This window comes from Camelina sativa, chromosome 13, assembly GCF_000633955.1.
Source record: "Camelina sativa cultivar DH55 chromosome 13, Cs, whole genome shotgun sequence".
NCBI classification, from domain to species: Eukaryota; Viridiplantae; Streptophyta; class Magnoliopsida; order Brassicales; family Brassicaceae; genus Camelina; species Camelina sativa.
Window position 1 is genome coordinate 23,354,319 of NC_025697.1, and position 23,804 is coordinate 23,378,122.

Consider the following 23,804-nt stretch of genomic DNA (forward strand, 5'->3'; position numbering starts at 1 on the left):
CTGATTATTTTACTGAAACTGAGCTGTCCACTCTTTCCCTTTTACTTGTGAGATTATTTCTTCTATGAACTTGAATTAGGTCAACGTGCTAACACACACAGCTAAAGTGGGAATACGTCCTCATATATACCGAAACATCAAAGTACAGCAGGAAAAATATGCTAAAACCAAGTTACATAAACAACACGGTGGTCAAGGGACAGAAGCTACCGAACTTGAAAACCAGTCACTGAAAGAAGTGGATGAAGCTAAGCAGGGTTTTAAGGACAAGGCAGCTAAAGATGAACAATCAAGCAGTAGTTCAAGACCGCCGGGCTCAGAAGGAGTTGATAAAATACTTGTTTCAAATGGTACTGTATGAAGCTCCCTCCATTTTTGTATAATAGACACATTACTGAAGATGGCCTAATTTTCAGGTGATTGTACTACCAACGAAAGAGCTGATCCAATGGAAGAGTCTTTTGGTCTCCATTCTTGCACTACTGCGATGGAGTCAGGTAATAATCTGAAGACGCATGCGGGTTTAATCCCCCAGGATAATGTAACGCTGACAATCGAATCAATTTCTGACGAGAATCGAAATGACATCTGTCTGGAGACTGAGAGTACAAGTGCGAAATCCATACAAGAGCAGAAACTGGATGCGTCAAAAGAAACTGATGGCAATACCAATGAGAGGTCAGAGGCAGTGGATGGTGGTGCTGTCTGGGATATTTTCCGAAGGGAGGATGTTCCAAAACTTATACAGTTTTTAAAAAGGCACAAGCATGAGTTTTGTCACATCAATAACGAACCAGTGAACTCTGTATGTATCATCACATATTGTCTCTTGTAACTTCGTATTGGATTAGTCATTATTGCAATGAGAAATCTAAATTTTTGTTGCACTGTGGTAATTTCAGGTTATTCACGCAATTCATGACCAGACTTTGTTCCTGAGTGAAATCCAGAAGAAACAGCTAAAGGAGGAATTTGGTCTGTACTAAAGCCTGTGCAGCTTTATACAAACTGATTTATCTTCTTTGCTGTGTTTGATAGACGTTTCTTTCATATGCAGATATAGAGCCATGGACCTTCGAGCAACACCTCGGCGAAGCTGTTTTCATACCTGCAGGTTGTCCTCATCAAGTGAGGAATAGACAAGTAAGCAACCAGTTGAATTCCCTTTTTTCAACTTATCATCTTATGAAATCAAGAACTTTCATTTTCTATCAATCGTCTGGTTTTGCTCATTAACTGCTTTTTCTTTCCGCAAAAAGCTCAACAGTTAATGCATTTGAAATGTTACTGATCCTGAATTCCAAACTGTTTCCAGTCCTGTATAAAGGTGGCATTAGACTTTGTGGCTCCTGAAAGCGTTGAAGAATGCCTTAGGCTAACACATGAGTTCCGGCGATTACCAAAAGACCACAGATCTAGCGAGGATAAACTGGAGGTACACTACAGTATAATTTCGTAATATCTGAATATTCTGAATCATACTGGAACTGAAGCATTTTGGAAGCTAAAAAAACTAGTTCCACTTAACGTCTTTTCACTTCTCTTCTCACTGCATTGCAGCTTAAGAAAATAGCGCTTTATGCTGCCAGCTCAGCCATAAGAGATGCAAAGGAGCTAATGTAAAACTCCACGACGCAGTACTGATGCCTAACAAAAGACAAGGTTTGTTCTTCGTCTTCGAATTGAACATCAAGCTCCGCATTGTACTTGGTTTGTCATCAATGGTTAAATCTGAGCAACCCTCGTTTTGATTTGTTGTTACAGGACAAACTCCCACGTAACATTATTGGATCCGTAAAACATTCCTTCACATTTTACGTGTTGTAACATTAGATTCTTCCTCTATTTTAAATTAGGAGTCGCAGAGAATGTAAGTTTAGTTTAGATACACCGGTTGAGTGGGCTTTTGTTACCACGTATGGTCCATGCATAAGCTATATAATTTAGCTACTTGCAGGATCCTAAAAAGAATTGGTTAACTTCAAGTTTAGATCAGCATGCTGCTTTACATACTCTTGTTCAGAAAAGATCTAGCTTTTGACAACGATTAGCAAGAGACCCTTTGGGGAAGATTCATGTTGTTGTAATCAATCAGAGAATATTTATGTCAGTCAAAGACTCGCTCTGTTTTGTCTAAATTAAGCTCTTCTCAAATTACAACATTTTGTTCATGGACGCGGACATAGTTGTCACCCGGACCATTTGATGAAAACAGAAAAGAAAAAGCATTCTACGTTGTAGAGAAGATGACAAATGGATAAAAAGAGGGAAGTGATTGCGAAAGTGATTATCTTGGTGAATTAGTATAACATTACAGCTGAGATATTACACACATGTGGGTTGTGTTATTGTACTACAAATAAGCAGAAAACTTCAAAAGAGTAGTAATTTCCTTGGGAGTGGCATGTTGTTCTTCATTTCTTGGCCAGCAATTTCTTTGGGAGCTTATTGAGTGGAGTTGATTTAAGTAGGAACAGCCTCGCAGCCCGCTCTTGCATTGTCCCTCCGCATTTCAGTCCACGTGACTGAAGCTCAGTCTTTAATCTCTCCATCCCCAAAACCTGAACAAGAACAAAGATGGATTCAAAATAGGTTTAGTAGTGTGATCGATGCATCAAATGAACTATAATGACGCGACATTGTACAGAGCAATTCTAGATTCCTATATATTGACCAAAGACATTATTTTGATTTTGAATTTGCGTATGAAAAAGCAATACATACCTCCATATCTGTTGCTGTACTGAAGTCATCAAAGTTAAGTGGTTTAACAGGTTCTCCCGCAGCTCCTCCTGTCTTTATGTCAGAATCATTGCCTTGATCCTTAACTGCTGCAGACGAAACTGACGTTTTACCAGCTACTCCGACCAGATTCTTCCCTGCGTATCCACTTGACTTCTCTTCCTTTTCAGTATGACCCATTGCATCAGCAACAGCAACAGGTAAATCATCAGTCTTCTCTCTCTTAACACCGGTGATCTCTCCCTTAACTTCATCTGAACTTTGGCGGACTACAAAGTCATTCTCTTCCTCTGAACCGCTATTGAATGACGATTTACCAGAAGACTCACCATCGTGAGTCTCAGTCATAACCGAATCTGAGCTTCCATCAGTATCATCCTCATCTGAACCAACTTGGACACCATTGTTTAGAACAACAAAATTCTCATCTTCATCGTCGCTGCTATCATCGCTATCACTATCATCAACAGCTCTCTTTCCCTTCCTGAAAAAAAAAACAAAATCATCATTCAGTGACACGAACATAGATATAAACAACCCAAAGTAACAAAATTACATCACCAGCTATTCTATAGCACACAGAGACTACTGAACCTTAAAAAAAAACAACAATTTTTTTTGCAATCATAAAACTTAAGAAGCTTCATAACCTTAAACTATGAATCATGACTTGTTCCTCCTAACAAGTCAAAAGAGCATAGCTTACAAGCACATATACCATATAGAAAGACTAATATGCATACATTAGACTACTGAATCTAAAAACTCCACCATTAGCATCAAAAAGGAACAATTTTTGCAATCACAGAACTTAAGAAGCTACAAAACACATATTAACAAATCAATGACTTGTTGTTACTCTCCTAACATGTCAAAAAGAGCATAGCTTGCAAGCACAAATACCCATATAGAAAGATGAAAGAGAGTTCATACCATATCTTAAGTCTTTTCGATTTGTGAGATTCGGCAAAGATCTTCCCTTTCCTCTTCCCATTCAGAAAAGATTCTTTCAAAGCCAAATCAACCGCCAGAATACACTTATCAGATTCTTCCGTATACTTCTTCACATACTTCTGCGTAGATCCGTTTCCAACACCTTGTTTGACTTTATTCTGCTGCTCCTTCACATACTCAAGACCCCGTTTCACAAGGTCCCTATCTTCTTGCCCTTCCCTCCACTCCTTAAGCATCTTCTCAGCTTTTACATGCCTCAACCTCTGTCCGTTCATATCCCTACACGCGTCGAAGTTGCTCGTCTTCTTCACTTCTTTAGAGATACGAAGTAACGATCCGAATCCTCCTTTACCTCCACGGAGGGGAAGGACAAGATTCACGGTGGCGTCAGGCTGAGAAACCGATGATTCGTCGGAGATCTGGTAGCCTCCGCATATCAATCGCTGTAGATGCGTCGGAATCTTCGTGTGCTCGAAGATCCGTTGCTTGATCTGATCTCCATATGCGAACGGAGTTGAGAAAGTTAGGGCTAGTGATTTCCCGTCGAGTAGTCTGACGAAAAACTGCAACGGGTTAGAGCTCTGATCCGCCATCTCGATTTCGATAAAAAAGCTTTGGACGACGACGAGAAAGGTTCGAATTCGATTTCGATTTCTGGAGAAGATGAAGATTGAAGAGAGAGAAAATTGAAAGACACGAAGCCCTAATTAAATATGACTTGTTGGTCGGCTTCATATCTTCTTATCCACTTTTGGGCTTTGTGAATAAAAAGGCCTTTTAATTTCCCAAATCTATATCAATGGGCCCTTTTCGACGATGCACCAAACCCTAGTTTTGAAAGATTATAGAGAAATCAAGTTTATAAAAAGTATCTTTTTTTTATTAGATTTAGAAAATTATTCCAAAACTAAAGCTCACAAAACTTACAAGTTGTACAAACCTTGTCCTTCTTTATATAGAGAAAAACCTACACAATTTTCTAATTCAAAATAGGCAACTTCACATTTTATTAAACCGACTAATCCTATATTCATATTTCGGTAGGATCAGAATAACTTATATTTTGAGTTTTTCTTCGAGTTTACTCCAACCATCTCCTTTTTAAACTTGAAATCTAAATTTACTAAACCTTCTATTCCCATTAGTTCCCTCATTTCTCTGAACTTGATTCTTCCCAAAGTCACTGTAAGAATCTTTTGCTCACTTTACAGAACATGCTCTACCTCTATTTGCCCACTTTCTTATGAAGTGATAGCGTCAGTGTATATGATTGCTTATACCATGGAAAACTGGATTCTTGTGAAGAGCAATAGCCGATTGATTGTCGAATAATTCTTTTTCTCACTTGAAGATCCCGTAAGCATAAATAACAAATCTTGTAATCAAATTGCTTGTTTTGCTGCTTCAGTTCATGAAACAAACTCTGCTTCACGCGAGAATATAGTTACAAATCTTGTTTCTGTGAACACAAGTAATTGGACTTTCTTCAGAATAGAAGATGTCCTCTGAAGTACTTTTCCAATCATCCGGATCAACATTGTGAATGATGTCACTGTAACCAACCAACTTAGGTATCGAAATCGATCTTCCATAAAACAGACCAAGAGTAGTGGTACCTTTCAAGTATCTCAAGACTTGTTTCATTACTACTCCATGTTATTCTCTCGAACTCTGCATGTATCGGCTCAACATTCCCACGCAGTAAGACATGTCTAGTTTAGTATGCAATACCAAATGCAGTCTACCTTCTTTATGGAACTCGTTGCATCAATCTCCTTTTCATTCTCAGCTTTTGACATTTTAAGTTCAGTCTCCATTGGTGCACGAACTGAATTACAGCTTTGCATTCCAGCTTCCTCCAAGATCTTGTGAGCATAGCGTTCTTGATTTAGTGTTATCTTGTTATGATGCTGATTCACTTGAATCCCAAGATAGTATGTCAATCTCCCAAGATCACTCATCTCAAATTTAGAGGCCATCTCCTCCTTAAATATGTTAATGACATCCAAGCTTGTTCCTTTGACAAACAAATCATCAACATATACACCTACAATCAGAAGATCCTTACTAGCTTCCTTTCAATAGACAGAGGGTTCCTTTGAGCATTTAACAAACTAAAGTTCCAGAAGAATGTGGTTGACATGGATCCTTCGGCAATCACATTCCGAGTGGGACAGTTAGAGTTGGTGATTTTAGAATACCAAAATTTAAGATTAGATTCGGGTTTGAAGCTTCTAGCATTTTCAACGACGACTTTGAGCTTGGTGTGTCATTATACCAAAATGCTTTGATTGAAATCGATGAAGAAGGTACTGAAGTTGTGGCTTTTACTACTATGCCTGGCGTTGTTGGCTGCTGCTCTTCTAGGCATCTTCCTCCTCCAATAGATTTGTGGCAGATCATCCATTTTTTTTCATAATTAGAGAAGACAAAACCGGAATTGTTTTGTTCGCCGGTCAAATCTTCGATCCTTCCGAATCTTCTTCTGCTTAGGACCGGCCTAAACCGGATCAGAGTTTAATTGGTATTTTATGATTTGGTTCTTTGTGTACTTGTTTTTTTTTTTTAAAGGTTTTGCTATATTATACTTGATCATGAGAACCTTAATATCTACCTGCATGTTGGTTAAGTTATAAAGTATACATGGATGAATCAGCCATTTTTAGAGAAATTTGAAATAATTATACTCCAAAGTTAGTTTAGTTAGACAATGAAAATTTAAAATTATCCAACCTCGTAGAACTTAGTCTTCTAATCCGTATATAGCCATGTCTTTAACTGCAAAAAAAAAACCCCACAATTCTAAGTTTCGGTAATTTTACATTTTTACTCTAGTTTGAACTTTAACGTTGACATATACAAGTGGCTGGGACATGTGTAAGAGTATTTTAAGGGTCCCCAAGATGAGTGGCACTGAAATCGGGCTCGGATGGTTTAGGAGGGAGCAAAGGCAGGTTGTTAGTACGCAGATTGCGAAGCGCGTTTGAAGCGAACCGCGACGCGTATAACGTTGCAACCAGGCTCGACGAAGAAGCTGCATCACGTTCACGTTCGCGTTGTGCGATCGCATTTCGGAATCGGTCTTCTTCTGCGGTTAATGACCTGGCCAGTTTCCTCCGGCAATGTCTCCTCCATGCCGCTTGAATGAAAGACGCGCCCCAAGTTCTCCATTGTACCGAATAAAACCTGACAATATAAACCGGTCAAAACCGAATTAAGCCAAACCGAACCGGAAAACAGAGGAAACAGAGATGATGGGTCAAAAGAGACCAAACCTGAAAGTATGTTGAAGCTGTTTGCTATGTAGTCGTCTGAATTGCGAAGCCACGAGCTTGAGATCATCTGCTGCAAGCGCAAAGGCTTCTACTTCGGTTAAAGCTTGAACTGTTCTCGTCGAGATCGGAAAATGAGACGAAGACTGAGGATCCAATGCCCAAGTGAGAAGATCTTCGCCGCAAAAGTCACTAGCCTTGAGGTATACCGCATTAAAGAAGCCAGTCCGGCCACCGTTTGTGGTGGCGCTCATCAGTTTTCCCCTCATAACAAACAACATCTCCTCCACTGGGTCTCCTTCTCTAATCGCATAGCTGTTTTCGGTGTAGAGCACAGGTTTTAGCTTGTCGCACACGGCATCTAGCAATTGCTCATCCATTATCTCGAACAGAGGTACCTATAATTTTGATTCGATCAAAAGATTATTTGAATATAATATCAATTTAAGGGTCGAGGAAAGAACATAGAAACACTTACTTTCTTGAGGAGATCGAGGCAAAAATGGCGTTTGATGTCTCTCCTGAGGTCTTTGGGGAGATTACGCAGAAGGTTTTCTTCTTCAACTCCTCTAGTTTCTTGCCATTTATATTGCTCATACCTTCTGATACGTTTCCTCAGGTCATCTGGTAACATACGGTGAGACATCCACTGCTCTGCATCTCTTTTTCTCACTCTCATCTCCTCTTCCCTAACTGTTGTCGACTCCAAGTATTTCTGTAATGGAAAATGAAAAGCATCAGCATTGTTTTATCTTCCTTGTGGCTTAAGTGTCTGATGAAAGGAGTGGTTCATAACGATTCCCCCAAGAAGTTTACCTGCATATTGCCAATAAGTAGTGCAAATAAGACTAGTCCAGATATGCAAATTGATACAGCAAATATGATTTCCCCAACGAATTTGCTCGTATTGAGATTTTGCCCCAATGCACTGCAACGACAAAAGGCAAGTAATCAGATTAGTGTGTGATATTACCTATCTATATAGGCACAGCTCATCATATTTTAGCCCCTTAAGTTACAAACCTTAGACAGAGTCAAAGAGAATAACAAACCTTAAATTACGCAGACCCCACCAGAAGCAGTAGAAAAATTTCTTCCAGAAATCATCTGATTCAACAATACCACTTTTTAAAGCATCAGTGAAGATGCCAAAGTTGAAGACCGTTGATTTTGTTATATCATCAGGGTTGATAAACGGGCACGACGTAGTCAGGAAATCGTTTTTAACAGTTCTGTTTCTATCACAGTAGAGGAATTCAAAGGTACACACTTCTGGTCGCTTCTCGCAAGCCTCACGCCAGCATCTGTCTTCTCTTTCTACTGATATCAAGTACCATAAGGCTCCAAACACCTAAAGAAAGTAACGTTATCAGATAAACTCGATCAAACCAATCAACCCTTGGGTTGGGACGCCTGTGTGTTTATAAAGATTATATAATCTGATGGTTTTGAAACTCACATGACTAGCTAACATATAGAGAGATAGGTTCCAAGCAGCTCCAGCCCAAGCTGTTTCAGTAACTATACCAGATGTTCTTGTAACTTCACTGTAAAGTGGAAAAATACGAAGAATCCTAGGGATGTATTGTGTAAATATGACAGTAACCAGGTAGTCCTTAGTGATCAAAGAGACCGGCTTGTTGACATTGGGGATAACAGCTAAGACTACAAGCTGCAGAAGTACAACAACAGAATGTTACTGAACCATTAATTAAACCATACTAGAGCAACTAAAGGAATCTAGAAACGTACCTGTGGGAGTGGAAGGATAGAAAGAACATCGATGATGAAGTAGGAAGAAAGGTACTTAATAGCTATCGCTTTGGGATCATCAACCAACTCACCTCTTCCGAAAACACGGGAAGAAGGAGAGATATAAGCAGTTCTAAACTGAAACACAATGTGAATGATGTAGAAGGCATCTATAAAAGTTCGAAGCACACTAGCAGCTATCTCCAAGTTGTGGTGCAAATTAAGACAGTGCCTCTCTCCATCAACGATAGGAATATAGAAAAACAACGGATCGATCGCCAAAGCAATAACTGAAGCAAAGAGAAAGATTTTGTTCCAGTTCTGCAAGAAAGAGCCTTGTGGGTTTATAATGTTCTTCTCTGTAGTAGTAGTGGTAGAAGAATTATCTCTCTTCTTATGTAAACCACCAAAACTACTTAATGGTTTCTTAAAAGTCCTGAATTTATCTGAACTTTTCTCAAACCCTCTACGAACATTCTTTAAAACAGAGTTTAGAGATGGTCTAGCTTTGCTTCCGTAACCATACTCTATGGTTCCTTCTGAAATCAAATCTCTGAACCTAAACCAAGAAAACAACATTTCGTTTTCTGAGAACTTTTCTAAACATCATTCATATCTCTCAATCTCTGAGTGAAAATAATGATTCTAGAACAACAACCTTACACGATTGTCGCGGCCAAAAGCCATGAATCACAGAATTTGCTATTACTCTTCGTCGGATCCTAAATCATAAAAGCAAAAAAATTAGGGTTCCGATTAAAGCTAACTTACAAATCTTCGTCTCACATGCCCGATAAGAACCTCGGAATCAAAGCAGAAAAAAAAAAAAAGTAACTGAAGACGAGAGACTCAGAGAGTAACATATGGATTTGATCTCTTTAAATTGTTATCCTGAAGAAGACAACAGTTACAGAAGAAGAAGAAGAAGAAACGGAAACTAGAAATCAAATATTGAAATTTCGCTCTTATCTATACGAAACTTACCAGAGCGACGTTTGAAGTAACTGATCAGCGGCGGCGATATATTAGTTTTGAGTTTTCCGGTGAACTTACAAACAAATTTTGGAAAATTCTCTGAAATTTTAATGGCGGAGTCAAAATACGTCTTCGTCAAGCGTCAAGCGTCAAGCGTCAAGGTTGGTATGACGCTGGTTAATGGAGACTCTCTCATGGTAGTTTCTTCGAAATTGTGAGCATTTTACAATAGGACAAAAGAGGGAGAATTTTGAAAAAAAAAAAAAAAAAAAAAAAAACATTTTTCGAATTTGAAAAGTCAAACTAGGTGTGAGTCGAAAACATTTAATGGGCTTATTATCCTATTAAAAGCCTATTAAGCCCAATTCGTTATTCAAATCGTACCTACCGGCTTTAACTAAAACTCTCCAGTGTCCCCTTTTTTTTTTTTTTGTTGTTGTTATAACAGTTCTTCTTCTCCTCATAGTAGTAGTAAGCTCTCGCAATCGGAAGACGTCGTCAGTGTTCTCCGTCGGTGGGCGTAAGCTTCTGCAGGTAAAGGTTAGTTATCTCTCTCTCTCTCTTGGCGTTCTTTATTCACATGTCCTCCATCTCTCTCTTCCTTCTTTCTCGAAACTAGCGTATACGTTTGGCGTTTCTTGGTTGCTTTTGATCAAAACGAGTTTGGTAAGAAGATCTCTTAGTGATTGTTGTGAATTTTTTTGACTCATCAAAGTCTGATCGAAATTAGAATCCGTATATTTTTTGGTTCAGAAGTACTAATCCTGATGCGTATTTGGTATTTTCAGACTCGTTCATTCTGTTCTAGAATATGTCAGATTCAAAGTCTCGAGACGGTGACATGACTAAGAACTCAAAGAGAAGAATTCTTGATGCAGACGAAGTTGGAGGTTCCAAAAACGAAAGCTCCAGGCTAGAGAACCTAGAGAAGAAGGACAAGAAACAAACATCGAGGAAGCTTGATCTTGATGCAGACGAAGATGGAGGCTCCAAAAACGAAAGCTCCAGACTAGATAACCTAAAGAAGAAGGACGAGAAACAAACATCGAGGAAGCTTGATCTTTATACTGACTTTGAGCCAACAGAGGAAGAGAATGATGCATTGCCCTTAGATTGTTCCATTTGCAAAAACCCATTCTTTGATCCTGTTGTCACCAATTGCCAACATTACTTCTGCGAGAAGTGTGCTCTTATGGTAACTAATGTTTTCTTTACAACATCTTTGACTGGTTTGGCTGAACTTCTGAAAACAGAGTTTCTCCCTTGTTGTTTGTTTCATGATCCAGCATCACACTGAGAACATTAATTGTTTTGTGTGTAACGAGCCAACACTTGGGGTTTTCAGCATAGCCGTGGAGGTCGAGGAACGAATAGAGGAAGAGCGTGAGAAAGCCAGAGGTTAGTAATTCTCTGTTTTTGCCAATCTTTTAAAACTAAAAAACCCCACTCTTACAAAAAAAGAAACGCTTGTTGGTGATTTTATCTGTAGCTATGGTGAAGGAGGTGTCAGAGATGTTGAGGAAGGCATCGGTGATGAATGATGACGCCAAGGGCGCAGCGGAAAGAGCGGTTAAAATGGTGGCAGAGATTGAAACAATGGTGAAAAAAATGGCGGCTATGGCGATCAAGGCTGAAGAAACGGCGACTATGGCGGCTGAGATGGTGCAAGAAGCAGAGTACACGATGGAGACGGCTAAAGCAAATATGGCCAAGGCGTTTGCGGTGATGAGGACAGTGTCGTGGGACGTGTAAAATTGGTAGAAGCAGTCGCAATAACACACAGAGTTTCATTCTCTTTTGCTGGCTAATTGTTTCAACTTTCAATCATAAATAGCTTTTTCAAGAGTGTATAGAATCGGCTCTGGTTGATTTGACTCGGTTATATAATATAGCTTTTTTTGCCTGTGATTTTGTTATGGTGACATGACATCAATTTCTTTTATACGTTGTGTGACTGTGCTTTTTATTATGATCTCATGCTGACATCAGTTATAGTCCTTACAAATAAGATTCTCAAAAGATTCTTCTTTCAATCTACTTTTAGTTTTTAGAGAAGATGATAATAATAATAATAATACAACATCATTGGTGTCATAATAAATTGGGAAGATAGAGAGATATACACGTGCTTAAAGTCAATAGCTAATCCAAAAAGTTAGACGACAATAACCAATAAAAAAATGACACGTAAGTCTATTTAAGGATTTTGTCGGTTTATCGTAAATCCGTTGGTGGAATTAATATTTGTCGGTGGGGTTCGTTGATTTTTTTGCCTAACCAACCAACCCAAAAACAAAAAAAAAAAAAATCAAAGCTTTGCTGACCCTATTTGTTTCTATTTTATCCATTCCCATCCAGACCAGATAGATTCCTCAAAAGGGAAAGAAGAATAGAGAGATGGAGATCATCGGAGGAGACGACGATTCAGAGATGTATGGAGCTCTCGTGACGGCGCAGTCCTTACGGTTGCATCATCGTCACCACTGCAGAGAGGACCAGTGTACCTCTATTCTCGTCAAGTACATTAAAGCTCCTGTTCATCTCGTACGCTCTCTTCTATTCTCTCACCCTCCCTCTGTTTTAGCCTTTCCCGATCTTTCTTTTTTTGTCTGTATATTTCAGAGGTTTTCTTTTATAGTTTGTTTCCATTCTCCGGATGTAGTAGGGTTCCGATTTCAGTTTACTTGTTCGTATCTCTTAGTCTTTAAAGCTAAACGATGGTGTATATAAATGACTCAGGTTTGGTCACTTGTGCGGAGATTTGATCAGCCGCAGAAATACAAACCATTTATAAGCAGATGTACTGTTCATGGTGATCCTGAAATCGGTAGTCTCAGAGAAGTAGATGTCAGATCTGGTCTTCCTGCGACCACTAGTACCGAGAGATTGGAGCAGCTTGATGATAAAGAACATATCCTCGGTATCAACATCATTGGTGGTGATCACAGACTTAAGGTGAATACATCCCCATCCCCAAAATCTCATTGCTTTTTACATATTCAGAAACATTTTAAGTTTCTTATAATGATTCTTTTCCGAACAGAACTACTCTTCGATCTTGACTGTACATCCTCAGATGATCGATGGGAGGTCAGGAACTATGGTGATTGAATCTTTTGTGGTGGATGTTCCTCAAGGCAACACTAAAGATGACACATGTTACTTTGTGGAATCACTCATAAAGTGTAACCTCAAATCCTTGGCTGGTGTCTCTGAAAGATTGGCTGCTGAAAATATTTCCAACGGATACATCATACAGTAACCATTGAAGATACGGAGAGAAGAATCATACAGCAACCTTTGAAGATATGGCTCCATCTGTCGCACTTACAAACTCAGTGAAGGGAAGAAAAGATTCAGTGTATTTAGAATCTACCACTACGAGATTCGGTAGTCTGGTCACATATATAGTAGCACATGTGGTCTCGCTTCTTTGTTCAGATCACCTCCATAGGCCATTTTCGAGCATGTGGTAAATGTTTTGATGTCATTTGTTGTCTGTTGTCTGTTGGCGGTGTCTGTATTTACGCACCATTTGTAAGAAATAACAGAGCTAGTGTATCTATACTATCACCAAGAGTCGTTGCAGGAACATTTTCCGTTTCTGAAATGATGAACTCGAGCCCCCTCTTGTAAAACAATTTCACGGTTTCTCAAGACCGACATGTATTTGGCTACAGTGTGGCAATCCGAACATATATTTGTGTTTTTGACCACTCTTATAGGAGCTTTGCCTTTCTGCTTGATGAGGCCATAGGTCATTGCTAACTTCTCTGTATGTCCCATTAGCAGCTTCTCTTTCTCTGATTCACTTACGTCTTGGTGCATACAGCTTGTGTCTGGCACATAACCTAATTTCTTCATCTCAGAAACTAATTTGTACAGTTCAAAGTATATCTCTCCTTCATCAGGATGTGCTTTTCCTTCTGCATAGAATACTTGGACCGTGTGATCTATCTGAATCCAACTCCACAGAGCCTGGATTCTCACCCTATGAACCCTCATCGAGTTCCGTATGTGTTCAACATCTTCCCATCTGTTCTCATTACTGTACAAGTTTATCATCATCATGTAGTTAGCTGGATTGTGTGGTTCCAGCACTTGTAGCCTCTTCCACGCGGCTTCAGCGAGTTCTAGGTCTCTGTGGATTTTACAAGATGAAAGAAATGCACCCCAAATAGTTGCGTCTGGTTTTAATGGCATTGTTTGAATGAAATCCCAGGCTTCATCAAGATAACCCGACCTCCCGAGCATATCAACCATGCAAGTGCAGTGTTCGATAGTCGGGATAACACCATACTGAGAACTCATAAGATCAAAGTATTTCCACCCTTCACGGACAAGACCCGAGTTCTTACAGACAGATAACACAGAGGTGAAGGTTATGGCATCCGGTTCCATGCCCGCTTCAAGCATTGCAGTGAAAACAGCAATCCCTTCTTCACCCCGCCCAAACATGGCATAACCCATGATCATACAGTTCCAAGAAGCTAGCGGTTTGTTCTTAATGCCGTAGAAAACTTCAGTCGCGCTTTGCAGATCCGCTGATTTTGCATACATATCTACTAGTGCTGTTGCAACATATGCATCGCAGATCAAATTGTTCCTCAAACAGAAGCTGTGAACCTCTTTGCCACTCTGTAGTAGACTTAAGCAACCTAATATCCTAAGCAAGCAGGATATAGTGGCTGCGTTCGGACTGACACCTTCTTTCTGCATTTTAATGAAAACTTTGAGAGCATTCCTGAAGTTTCCGTTTTTGGAACATCCCGACAAAATGGCTGTCCATGATAGCACGTTGGGCATCACACCGTTCTCCTTCATCTTCCCTATCACAGCCAAAGCTTTCTCTGTTTTTCCCCAAGTCGCATACCCAAAGACCAGACTGTTCCAAGTAACAGCATCAGGTTTGATCCCTTCCTTCTCCATTCCACTCATCAAAGCTTCAGCATCTTTTAGCAGACCAGCGTACGAATGTCCCGAGATGAGTGAATTCCAACCAACAATGTTCTTCCCATCCATCATATCAAAAACAATCCGGGCGTAAGGCAAGCAGTCAGTTTTTATATACATGTCGACCAATGTGGTTTTTACATATACATCGTACCAAAGCTGATTTCTTATTACATATCCGTGAATCGCTTTTCCAAGTTTAAGAAGCCCTGGTTCAGCAACAGCTTGAAGAAGACTACTTATTGAGCTCGTGTTTGGCTTCAGACCAGCAATTTGCAGTCTCTTTAATATCCCAATGGCATTTCTGGATAAGCCTTTAGAAGCGTAACCAGACAAAAGAGAGTTCCATGTCACTATATCTGGTTTCAGACCACATGTCTCCATTTCGTCTAGGAGACCCATAGCATCATCTACATAACCAAATTTCGTAGAACTCGATACAACCGAGTTCCACGAAGATAAATTTCGTTCCTTCATCGAATTAAAAACTTCTCTAGATGATTCAAGCTTTCCATTCCTAGAGTACATGATAATCAAGGAGTTACATATTGAGACGTTTGAATCAAACCCAAGTCTCAGAACAAACCCATGAATCTGTCTCCCTTCTTCAAAACCTTCTTTGTTGCTGCAAACCTGCAAAAGCTTAACCATTGTACTATCATAAGCTTTTGGACCTGAAAACTGCATCTCTCTGAAAAATCTCACAGCCATTTCCCAATTCCCACTCCGTAAGTTTACCATTACGATCTCGTTCCAGACAAGATCATCTCTTTTAGGCATTTCATCGAATACCTTGTTAGCAAAATCCAAACTCACACATCTCCCATAGAAACCCATCAACGCAGAAACCACTCGTGTGTCTGAACATTCAAGTCCTCTCTTTATCAAACCTCCATGGATAGTAAAACCAAGTAGCCGATACATTAGCACAGCACAAATTCTCAAAACCATTGCGAGAACTACTCCATCAAATTTAACTCCTTTGTTCTGTAGCTGAACAAATTCCTCTAAAACCTTATACTTCTCTACTCCGTAATGCTCCATCTCTTCTAACAAATCCCTCCATGAAACTTGAATCCTCGGGAAACCCATGAAGAATACAGAACTAGCGTACCCAAATTCTCCGAATTCAAGGTAACGAGTGATCAAGCACTTGGCGATGAACTCCAATTCGAAGCGATTAAGAAACTTCATCGTCCGAGCATGAGTAGCTTTAACAGAAACCAGATTTGTGCATCCATTGAGCTCCTTCAACGGATGAAAATCCCAACTTGAAGACGACGGTTCCAGAGATTTTGAGATTGGGGTAGATTCAAAAGACGCATGCTTGATGTCCAGTGAACAACAAGCCGAAGAATGATTAGTAAAATATCTTCGCTGTGGCTGATGAAGAAACAAGGAGCTGTAACGATGGCGGCAAGTAACAGAAGAAAGGTTCTCCATTTTTTTTTTCACTTCACAGTTTCCGGATAAGAGAGAGACTCATCAGTTTTAAATCACTAAGAAGGAAACTCAAAAACGCAGCGTTTTATATGTTTTAAAGATTCATATCACTGCAGAAGAAAACAAAATTACTCAACTAAGCACTACAAAAAGGTTGAGAAAAGATTAACATCATTCTCAAGTATTCTTACAACAAAAGCAACAACATACATAAACTTGTTCTTTTCTTCAAGAGGATTAAACATTTTCCCATGGAACTAATCTGTAATGACCTCTTACCACTTTTCTCTTGGAGTGCCATCAGGGAACACAGGAGTGAGTACTTTCTCTTCCTTCTTTCTAGGACTACTTGATCTTCTACTTGAAGGAACCTTCGTGCTATCTTCTTTATCATCATCATCATCATCATCATCAAAGTTAGGAGGCACATCTTCTTCTCCTTCGTCATCAGTCCAATCATCATCATTGCCACCATCCGCACCTTCCAAGTAATTATCAACATCAGACCATTCTTCAGCATCACTTTCTTCTTCTTCTTCCTCACCCTCTGCATCGCTTCCATCTACCTGTTCGTCTCTTCCTTCTTCGTCTTTCCTGGGACCTCCTCTCCTTGGGAATCTTGGTACAGAAACAAGTGCACGCATCTTTTCTTTCACAAGAGTTAAAGGATCTTTATCGATTAACTCAGAGTTCCTGTAAGCTTCTCTTAAGAAAACTGAATCTCTTTCCCCTTTTAAAGACACATAGAAGAGATCAGGGTGCCTTATAACCATTCCTCTTAGTTGTTGCGAGAATCTGAATTCCTCACGGAAATGAGTCAAGTGATCCACCAACGTTCTTTTCTCAGTCGTTAAGCTCAATAGCTCATGAATAACACCACAAGCATGCTTTTCTTTCTCGAGTGTTCCCGACCTCAAGTGGGAGAAATCCTTGTAAGGAGATATATACGGCATGTCACGGAACTGAGATATCTTTCTCGTCTCACTCTTTGTAAGATTGAGACCCCTTGGAAGCTTAACCCTATTGAACTTAGGAGGCCTATCAATAATCAAATTCCTTTCTTCTGTTTCTCTAGTCCTATTATCCTCCTCAGATAACTCAGCAGCTGACACTGCAAGCTCAGGATCCCAGTGAGTCAACTCTAAAGCCGGACCTCTAGGGGTAGGAACCACACGAAAATATTGCGGGTAACGCTGACAAATAGTGTCGCGGAACTCTAAAGGAAGCCCTAAATCAGTCCTCAAATGAGAAATTTTCTCCAATAATATCCTCTTATCGATTGACATCATCACCAATTTCCTCAACTTAACAACTAATACATCTTCAAGCTCATTCCTAATCCTCATTTCCTCAAGATAGAGCCTTTCAGCCTCTGCTGTCATCTTGAACCTCAGTGAATATGCTCCTTCTTCAACTATCTCAAACACACCAGGATACTTCCTAAGAAGAGCTATAAACCGACGACGTTTCTTCAAACCCAAATCTCTCCTGTACTTACCTAAACCCCTAAGAGACATCATCCTATCAGGTTGACTCACAAGAATCTTCCTAATGTTCAACACTAGTTTAAGTTTCTTGTCCCTTTGAACAACGTTATCAAAAGTAAGCTCTTTCCTTCTCTTCACAGCAGCTCTCACAGGCTCAACAACGACACGGGTCTTCCTCGAAGCAGTCCAAAACCCATATTTGTTCCCCAAAATCAAACCTTCCCCCATAAACTGAGACCTCGCAGCTCGAATTGTGGATATGGGCAAACGGGATTTGACAGAAAGATTAGGTTTTTCATTGAATGGAGAGTTGCAAGAGACAAAAAAGGGTTCATGTGCAGAAAGCAGGAGCTTTGGCTCCATTTGTGAAACTCAAAAGCCTGTAAATTTAAGAAATGTTGAAATTTTCAAGTCTTCTACGAGGAACAAAATATAAGAAATTCGAATTGAGAAAAGACTAACCTTATCGCTTCGGTTCAATCTAGAAACAGGTGAATCTGCTTCTGGTTGCGAAGATTTGGATTTGGGGTTTAACGATAAAATCATAAAACCCTCTTTTTGCCAGAGTGATGCATCTCTCTGATATCTTCTTATAGGTCTCGAACGTAATACTTTACCAGAAGCAGGGGTAAAAATGGAATTAGACAAAATAAAAAACAAGTTCGCTTAGACTCAAAACGATGTCGTTTCAGTCTCTGTTTCTTCTTCACTGGTGAGAAGGACTCGATGGCGAGGAAGCGACGTTCGTCGGCGGCGGAGAGTTTAAAACGGCAGAAGGACGGTGAAGAGTCACTCTCACAAGTCGAAGAACCGGATTCAGATAGGAGCCTCATCGCCATTTTCGTGATCTTCTTCATCCTGATTCCCGCCGTTTCGATTGTCGTGTACAAAGTCAAATTCGCTGATCGAGTCATACAAACGGAAACATCGATACGTCACAGAGGAATCGTTAAAACTAATATTAGTTTCCAAGAAATCCTCACTGTGAGTTCCATGTGTTTCGTTAATTGTTGGAATCCATTGAAAAAAAAAAAAGCTGAAAACTTTAGGATGAATGTTCATAATTTGTTTCAGGAACACTCTAAGGCCTCAGAGAATTCAACAACTAGGCACTATGATTACCCAGTGTTAGCTTACATAACTCCATGGTAGGTTTCATTGAAAAAGTTTTTAGATTTGAGATTGTTGCAGCACGGATTGGATCCATATGCTAAAAAAAATGCTTTGCAGGAACTCTAAAGGCTATGATATGGCAAAGATGTTTAACTCAAAGTTTACACATTTATCACCAGTGTGGTACGACCTGAAGAGGTATGTATAACCGTTTACATGGTTTTAATGAGTTGTAAGTGGTTGCATTTTATCTTCAGATAATGGTATTGATATTCTCGGTTCCTGTTTCTAGTAGCCAAGGATCTGGGTTGGTTTTGGAAGGGAGACATAATGCTGATAAGGGATGGATCCAAGAGCTTCGTTCAAGAGGAAATGCGCTGGTAGTTTAACAAATACACCCTTTTTCTTTCCTTCTTGGTATTAGCCAGAGATGAGATCTGTACCCGGAAATTGCTGATACTTAATTTGTTTTTCCTTCTTTGATTGTCTGAATTGTAGATATTACCAAGATTTGTTCTAAAAGCAATTCCTAGTGAGATGCTTAAGAAAAAGAAACTAAGGGAGAAAGCTATCAGTCTTATTGTCACAGAGTGCAGGTAAGGCTCTCCCAATAGTCTAAATTCCTGTAAAAGTCATGTTCTGAATAGTAGACAGTCTTTACATAGATCTTGTTAATTTTAACACTCCGTTGTCATCATGTTTGCCTTGAACTCTAGAGAAATGGAATATGATGGTATCGTGTTTGAGTCTTGGTCAAGGTGGGCAGCTTATGGCGTTTTGCAGGACCCGGATAAGCGGAAAATGGTATGCCCTGTCATCTCCTTCAGACAGCTTTCGATTTTTGGTTTCGCATAATACATAGTGTCATCATATGCAGCAATTTTTTTAATAAATTCTCTAGGCACTACAATTCGTAAAACAACTTGGAGAAGCCCTTCACTCAACGAACTCTCCAAGAAATAACCAGCAACATATGCAGTTCATGTATGTGGTTGGTCCCCCTCGTTCAGAGAAGCTGCAAATGTACGATTTTGGGCCAGAAGATCTTCAGTTCTTAAAAGATTCGGTTGATGGATTCTCTCTTATGACCTATGATTTCTCAAATCCCCAGAATCCTGGCCCCAATGCTCCTGTCAAGTGGATAGATTTAACCCTCAAGCTCCTACTTGGTTCATCAAACAATATAGACTCAACCCTAGCCAGAAAGGTTCTTCTTGGTATCAACTTTTACGGCAACGACTTTGTAATCTCTGGAGGTATGTACATGAACCATCCAAGTTTAATTAAGCAGCTTGTTCTCTTCCCGCCTTTCTCTCAAAACTAACTGAATAAACTGTATTCTTTTGAGCAAGATTCAGGAGGCGGAGGAGCAATCACCGGAAGGGATTACCTCACATTACTCCAGAAACATAAGCCAACTTGGCACTGGGATAAAGAGAGCGGTGAGCATCTTTTCATGTATAGAGATAATAAGAACATCAAGCATGCTGTTTTCTATCCTACATTGATGTCAATCCTTCTACGGCTTGAGAATGCTCGTCTCTGGGGTATTGGCATTTCAATCTGGGAAATCGGACAAGGTTTAGATTATTTCTTTGATCTATTGTAAGTTCCTTACGTTACATCATGTTCTGTTTTCATAATGTTTTACTTTTTTCTTCTTCCCTTACTTAAATCAAATGCTGAGGAACCGTCCTTTTGTAGTTAGCTTACCCTATATTACTTTTGTTCTGGATAAAGGGCGTTTTGGTAAATTTTAAGAGGCTTCTACTGAAGCATCTTCGATTTTCTGTGGCCACACATTTGACTTACAATTTGGGACTAAGTAAGGTCACTTCGCTCTCCTCTCACACCAAAACATGATCAAGAGGTATCTCATCCGAATATGCCACGTGTCAAGCTAGCCGTGGCTAGGATTGATTACACAGTCCACGTCAGCTTACTAGAAACAGCTCAATGCCTTGTCTTGACACTTTCTTCCACTTTTTCTTCTTCAAAGTTTGATGATACGGAGAGGGCAATTTTTGGTATAGAAGGAGAGAGAGACATGGAGGCTCTGAAAACCGCTACCTTTAGCCCTATGTCGGTTCTATCCGAGAAAAGATCAGAACCCCGAAAGCCCTTCACGCTCCCTAACCTCTTTCCTCAAAAATCACCGCAACCAATCTCCCAAGAAAGCTTCTTGAGGAGATTCAATGGTGGATTGGCTCTTCTGACCTCTGTTCTAAGCAGTGCAACAGCTCCTGCTAAATCCCTGACGTACGAGGAGGCTCTGCAACAATCTACGACCACTTCTTCATCATTTGATTCGGATGGTCTGATTGAAGGGATATCCAATTTCGTCACAGACAATCCTCTGGTTATTGCCGGTGGAGTTGCTGCATTGGCTGTTCCGTTTGTTCTGTCTCAGGTTTTGAACAAAAAGCCTAAAGCTTGGGGAGTTGAGTCTGCTAAGAATGCTTATACCAAGTTGGGTACTGATGATAATGCTCAGTTGCTTGACATAAGAGCCACTGCTGATCTCAGACAAGTGGGCAGTCCTAACATTAAGGGTTTGGGTAAAAAAACAGTTTCTACTGTTTATAACGGAGAAGACAAGCCTGGTTTCTTGAAGAAGCTTTCTTTGAAGTTTAAAGATCCTGAGAACACCACATTGTACATTCTGGACAAGTAAGGCTCTTGAATCTTAAACAATCATTGAAAGTTTGGATATTGAGGCTTATAGTTACATTGATTAGCTTCTTAATATTGTCTGATCAACTGAATTATAGTCTCAGGCAATCAGTCCTTCATGCTCTTTGAACCTGTATTTGTTTGCTTTCTGGAAGAATATTCAAACTTGAGTTGTGATAATCATAACTGTTATTGTAAATCTGATACAATGTTGCAGTTGGAGAGAAATTGAAAAGCATTTTAGATTTCACACATTGTTGTTAATGCCGTCTAACTCTTTGAATGGAAAGCCAGGTATGATGGAAATTCTGAGCTTGTTGCGGAACTAGTAGCTCTTAATGGATTCAAAACTGCTTACGCGATTAAAGATGGTGCAGAAGGACCTAGAGGCTGGGTGGTGTGTGTCCCTCTTCCTCTTATCCCACATTGTTTCCTTCGAAAAATCCTTTTGATTCAACTTATTCACATTTGTCATTATTTTTCTGGTTTGCAGAATAGCGGCTTGCCTTGGATAGAGCCAAAGAAGACTCTCAGTCTTGATTTGAGCAGTTTGACGGATAGCATCAGCGGTGTATTTGGTGTGAGTATCCAATTTTACGTACATTTAATATAAGTTTCTGCAACAAACATCGGAAAGTGATTTAGCAGAATTTACAGGAGAGTTCTGATGGTGTGTCTGTCGCTCTTGGAGTAGCTGCTGCTGCTGGAGTAAGTGTTTTTGCATTTACAGAGGTTAGTTTTTCTGTGTTATCCTTCTTTCTTCATCTTCTTGTCTCCAGAAAGTTCCGGAATTAATCTTATCTCTATCATCATCCTTACAGATTGAAACCATACTCCAACTACTAGGTTCAGCTGCACTAGTTCAGCTTGCGGGCAAGAAACTTTTATTTGCTGAGGCAAGTTCTTCCCATCCTTTTCTTTTATCAAGATTCACTGCTGATTCAGTTTGAATGTACTTATCGCATTTGGTGATGTTTTGATGTTTCTTTTCTATATCCTCTACAGGACCGAAAGCAAACTCTAAAACAGGTGGATGAGTTCTTGAACACAAAGGTTGCCCCTAAAGAACTTGTTGATGAGTTAAAGGTAATTCATTTACATACATATCTCCATTAGTTACAAAACCCATTCTCTAAATAATACAACATTGAAAAACAGGAAATAGGAAAGGCTCTTCTTCCTCCATCAACAAGCAGCAAAGCTCTTCCTGCACCAGCAGCAGTAGCAGCAGAAGCACCTACAGCTACAGCTACAACCACCACTGTCGATAAACCAGTACCTGAGCCAGTAGCAGAAACAGCTACAAATACCACCGTAGATAAACCAGTAGCAGAAGCAGCTGCAGCCACCACCGTAGATAAACCAGTACCTGAGCCAGAGCCAAAGCCAGCGCCAGCGCCAGCGGTTGAAGCCGCAGCTGCACAAGTAATAACAGAACCAACTGAAACAGAAGCCAAACCAAAACCTCATTCAAGACCTCTCTCTCCATATGCATCGGTAATGTTTCTACCTCTCATAAGGAGGCTCTTTTTGGTGGAAAAAGGAAGAAACTTTTAAGCGGTTAATTGTTATTATTAGGATCTCTCTTGATTCTTGAACAAGTAGCTTTATGCTTTACTAGTTCTGACATGGGTTTTTGTTATAGTTTATTAAATCTGATGTGTGTGTTTTTCACTCTTTTGCAGTACCCTGACCTGAAGCCTCCATCTTCTCCGATGCCATCGCAGCCCTGAAAAAAATCAAAATCAAAATAAGCAGTCTCTCTTTTTACATATTCTGGTTTTACCTCCTGCAAACAGAAGAACAAAATTGGTCGAATCTTGTAACTTGTTCTTTTTTCTCTTTTAACTTTTCTCCGGAACTTAGATGCTGCCTTGTGTCGAATCTGAGATAAGTGGACTCTTGTGTTTTTTCTACCCTTTATACCGCCATTGAGTGTAAGTTCAAATAAGTGTCGGTCATCGCACGAGTTACAAACGAATATTAAGGGGCCTTCAATCAATCAAAAGCTTCTGAGAGGATCCAAAGGTGTTGAAGGGGGTTTTTGTCTGACGATATAAAAGTTCCTAGAGAAATTTGCAGATATCTTGTGTGATATGTGTGGACCTTCTTTGTTGGAAAGATCTCATTTATTCCTCTTGATTTCGGATTCCCCTTGAAACAAAAAGGTTAGAAAGGCCTAATGAAAAGTTTGATATATACTTAGCATAAACCACCTATTTTGTGGAATCGATGTTTTCTTTATAAAAAGTGTTATGCCTTAATCGGCATCCAAAAAGTGTTTGAACTGACCAGCCCCCGGTTCTTGTTTTTTCTAATGTTTTTCTTTTTGGTCAACTTGTTTTCTTTAATGTTTAGAAGAAGAAGAAAAAAAAAATGGATCCTGTAGAATTAGATATCAAAGTGACTTGTTTTATTGATTAACCATAATGTGGTATTT

At 39.7% G+C, this 23,804-nt stretch overlaps 9 protein-coding genes across 15 annotated transcripts; 5 read left to right on the forward strand and 4 right to left on the reverse strand.

Moving 5' to 3' along the window:
* On the forward strand, positions 7-2,110 carry LOC104738541 (lysine-specific demethylase JMJ25-like). Its single transcript, XM_019234912.1, has 7 exons — positions 7-350; positions 417-805; positions 903-975; positions 1,058-1,143; positions 1,316-1,435; positions 1,561-1,662; positions 1,765-2,110. The coding sequence occupies exons 2-6, from the start codon at positions 449-451 to the stop codon at positions 1,621-1,623; spliced, it is 699 nt and encodes a 232-aa protein (XP_019090457.1). The 5' UTR covers positions 7-350; positions 417-448; the 3' UTR covers positions 1,624-1,662; positions 1,765-2,110.
* Positions 2,255-4,383, reverse strand: LOC104737663 (protein SDE2 homolog). The gene is made up of 3 exons (XM_010457890.2): positions 3,676-4,383; positions 2,725-3,226; positions 2,255-2,561 (listed from the first exon to the last, which is right to left on the reverse strand). Exons 1-3 carry the CDS (start codon positions 4,287-4,289, stop codon positions 2,415-2,417), a joined length of 1,263 nt encoding a protein of 420 aa, XP_010456192.1. The 5' UTR covers positions 4,290-4,383; the 3' UTR covers positions 2,255-2,414.
* Positions 6,414-9,894, reverse strand: LOC104737664 (putative cyclic nucleotide-gated ion channel 13). Of its 2 annotated transcripts, none has more exons than XM_010457892.2 (9): positions 9,705-9,894; positions 9,379-9,442; positions 8,721-9,273; positions 8,428-8,640; positions 8,021-8,319; positions 7,785-7,896; positions 7,447-7,683; positions 6,972-7,366; positions 6,414-6,882 (listed from the first exon to the last, which is right to left on the reverse strand). In XM_010457892.2, exons 2-9 carry the CDS (start codon positions 9,405-9,407, stop codon positions 6,585-6,587), a joined length of 2,136 nt encoding a protein of 711 aa, XP_010456194.1. In that variant the 5' UTR covers positions 9,408-9,442; positions 9,705-9,894; the 3' UTR covers positions 6,414-6,584. The 2 variants fall into 2 exon arrangements, with proteins under 2 accessions (XP_010456194.1, XP_010456193.1); XM_010457891.2 differs by having other exon boundaries at positions 8,721-9,279.
* Positions 10,143-11,452, forward strand: LOC104738542 (pre-mRNA-splicing factor cwc24-like). Its single transcript, XM_010458704.2, has 4 exons — positions 10,143-10,235; positions 10,484-10,890; positions 10,982-11,093; positions 11,185-11,452. Exons 2-4 carry the CDS (start codon positions 10,507-10,509, stop codon positions 11,445-11,447), a joined length of 759 nt encoding a protein of 252 aa, XP_010457006.1. The 5' UTR covers positions 10,143-10,235; positions 10,484-10,506; the 3' UTR covers positions 11,448-11,452.
* Positions 11,988-13,268, forward strand: LOC104737666 (abscisic acid receptor PYL7-like). The gene is made up of 3 exons (XM_010457894.2): positions 11,988-12,239; positions 12,435-12,650; positions 12,739-13,268. The coding sequence occupies exons 1-3, from the start codon at positions 12,093-12,095 to the stop codon at positions 12,955-12,957; spliced, it is 582 nt and encodes a 193-aa protein (XP_010456196.1). The 5' UTR covers positions 11,988-12,092; the 3' UTR covers positions 12,958-13,268.
* On the reverse strand, positions 13,203-16,122 carry LOC104737665 (pentatricopeptide repeat-containing protein At4g01030, mitochondrial). The gene has a single exon (XM_010457893.2). It carries the CDS (start codon positions 16,089-16,091, stop codon positions 13,266-13,268), a length of 2,826 nt encoding a protein of 941 aa, XP_010456195.1. The 5' UTR covers positions 16,092-16,122; the 3' UTR covers positions 13,203-13,265.
* LOC104737667 (protein ROOT PRIMORDIUM DEFECTIVE 1-like) lies at positions 16,236-18,161 on the reverse strand. Its single transcript, XM_010457897.2, has 2 exons — positions 18,041-18,161; positions 16,236-17,958 (listed from the first exon to the last, which is right to left on the reverse strand). The coding sequence occupies exon 2, from the start codon at positions 17,939-17,941 to the stop codon at positions 16,367-16,369; it is 1,575 nt and encodes a 524-aa protein (XP_010456199.1). The 5' UTR covers positions 17,942-17,958; positions 18,041-18,161; the 3' UTR covers positions 16,236-16,366.
* LOC104737669 (chitinase domain-containing protein 1-like) lies at positions 18,243-20,542 on the forward strand. 6 transcript variants are annotated; one of them, XM_010457901.2, is made up of 9 exons: positions 18,243-18,562; positions 18,653-18,726; positions 18,809-18,889; positions 18,984-19,071; positions 19,190-19,287; positions 19,408-19,495; positions 19,593-19,947; positions 20,050-20,296; positions 20,432-20,542. In XM_010457901.2, the coding sequence occupies exons 1-9, from the start codon at positions 18,305-18,307 to the stop codon at positions 20,442-20,444; spliced, it is 1,302 nt and encodes a 433-aa protein (XP_010456203.1). In that variant the 5' UTR covers positions 18,243-18,304; the 3' UTR covers positions 20,445-20,542. The 6 variants fall into 6 exon arrangements, with proteins under 6 accessions (XP_010456203.1, XP_010456206.1, XP_010456201.1 ...); XM_010457899.2 differs by having other exon boundaries at positions 18,244-18,562; positions 20,044-20,296; XM_010457900.2 differs by having other exon boundaries at positions 18,244-18,562; positions 18,987-19,071; positions 20,044-20,296.
* On the forward strand, positions 20,545-23,506 carry LOC104737668 (rhodanese-like domain-containing protein 4, chloroplastic). The gene is made up of 8 exons (XM_010457898.2): positions 20,545-21,361; positions 21,659-21,761; positions 21,858-21,944; positions 22,022-22,096; positions 22,186-22,260; positions 22,370-22,450; positions 22,523-22,861; positions 23,050-23,506. The coding sequence occupies exons 1-8, from the start codon at positions 20,577-20,579 to the stop codon at positions 23,095-23,097; spliced, it is 1,593 nt and encodes a 530-aa protein (XP_010456200.1). The 5' UTR covers positions 20,545-20,576; the 3' UTR covers positions 23,098-23,506.

Excerpts from the sequence above, each read along its gene's own strand:
- LOC104738541 (XM_019234912.1), top strand. The coding sequence starts at position 449 with ATGGAAGAGTCTTTTGGTCTCCATTCTTGCACTACTGCGATGGAGTCA. Across the intron at positions 806-902 it reads ATAACGAACCAGTGAACTCT|GTTATTCACGCAATTCATGA; the intron begins GTATGTATCATC and ends TGGTAATTTCAG. Across the intron at positions 1,436-1,560 it reads CTAGCGAGGATAAACTGGAG|CTTAAGAAAATAGCGCTTTA; the intron begins GTACACTACAGT and ends ACTGCATTGCAG.
- LOC104737663 (XM_010457890.2), bottom strand. The coding sequence starts at position 4,289 with ATGGCGGATCAGAGCTCTAACCCGTTGCAGTTTTTCGTCAGACTACTC. Across the intron at positions 3,227-3,675 it reads TCGAAAAGACTTAAGATATG|GAAGGGAAAGAGAGCTGTTG; the intron begins GTATGAACTCTC and ends TTTTTTTTTCAG. Across the intron at positions 2,562-2,724 it reads GTACAGCAACAGATATGGAG|GTTTTGGGGATGGAGAGATT; the intron begins GTATGTATTGCT and ends GTTCTTGTTCAG.
- LOC104737664 (XM_010457891.2), bottom strand. The coding sequence starts at position 9,407 with ATGGCTTTTGGCCGCGACAATCGTGTAAG. Across the intron at positions 8,641-8,720 it reads CTATCCTTCCACTCCCACAG|CTTGTAGTCTTAGCTGTTAT; the intron begins GTACGTTTCTAG and ends GTACTTCTGCAG. Across the intron at positions 7,897-8,020 it reads TGGGGTCTGCGTAATTTAAG|TGCATTGGGGCAAAATCTCA; the intron begins GTTTGTTATTCT and ends TTGTCGTTGCAG.
- LOC104738542 (XM_010458704.2), top strand. The coding sequence starts at position 10,507 with ATGTCAGATTCAAAGTCTCGAGACGGTGACATGACTAAGAACTCAAAG. Across the intron at positions 10,891-10,981 it reads GCGAGAAGTGTGCTCTTATG|CATCACACTGAGAACATTAA; the intron begins GTAACTAATGTT and ends TTCATGATCCAG. Across the intron at positions 11,094-11,184 it reads AGAGCGTGAGAAAGCCAGAG|CTATGGTGAAGGAGGTGTCA; the intron begins GTTAGTAATTCT and ends TTTTATCTGTAG.
- LOC104737666 (XM_010457894.2), top strand. The coding sequence starts at position 12,093 with ATGGAGATCATCGGAGGAGACGACGATTCAGAGATGTATGGAGCTCTC. Across the intron at positions 12,240-12,434 it reads TTAAAGCTCCTGTTCATCTC|GTTTGGTCACTTGTGCGGAG; the intron begins GTACGCTCTCTT and ends TAAATGACTCAG. Across the intron at positions 12,651-12,738 it reads GTGGTGATCACAGACTTAAG|AACTACTCTTCGATCTTGAC; the intron begins GTGAATACATCC and ends TTTTCCGAACAG.
- LOC104737665 (XM_010457893.2), bottom strand. The coding sequence starts at position 16,091 with ATGGAGAACCTTTCTTCTGTTACTTGCCGCCATCGTTACAGCTCCTTG.
- LOC104737667 (XM_010457897.2), bottom strand. The coding sequence starts at position 17,941 with ATGGAGCCAAAGCTCCTGCTTTCTGCACATGAACCCTTTTTTGTCTCT.
- LOC104737669 (XM_010457899.2), top strand. The coding sequence starts at position 18,305 with ATGGCGAGGAAGCGACGTTCGTCGGCGGCGGAGAGTTTAAAACGGCAG. Across the intron at positions 19,072-19,189 it reads GTTCAAGAGGAAATGCGCTG|ATATTACCAAGATTTGTTCT; the intron begins GTAGTTTAACAA and ends TCTGAATTGTAG. Across the intron at positions 19,948-20,043 it reads CGACTTTGTAATCTCTGGAG|ATTCAGGAGGCGGAGGAGCA; the intron begins GTATGTACATGA and ends CTTTTGAGCAAG.
- LOC104737668 (XM_010457898.2), top strand. The coding sequence starts at position 20,577 with ATGCCACGTGTCAAGCTAGCCGTGGCTAGGATTGATTACACAGTCCAC. Across the intron at positions 21,362-21,658 it reads ACATTGTACATTCTGGACAA|GTATGATGGAAATTCTGAGC; the intron begins GTAAGGCTCTTG and ends ATGGAAAGCCAG. Across the intron at positions 21,945-22,021 it reads GCATCAGCGGTGTATTTGGT|GAGAGTTCTGATGGTGTGTC; the intron begins GTGAGTATCCAA and ends CAGAATTTACAG.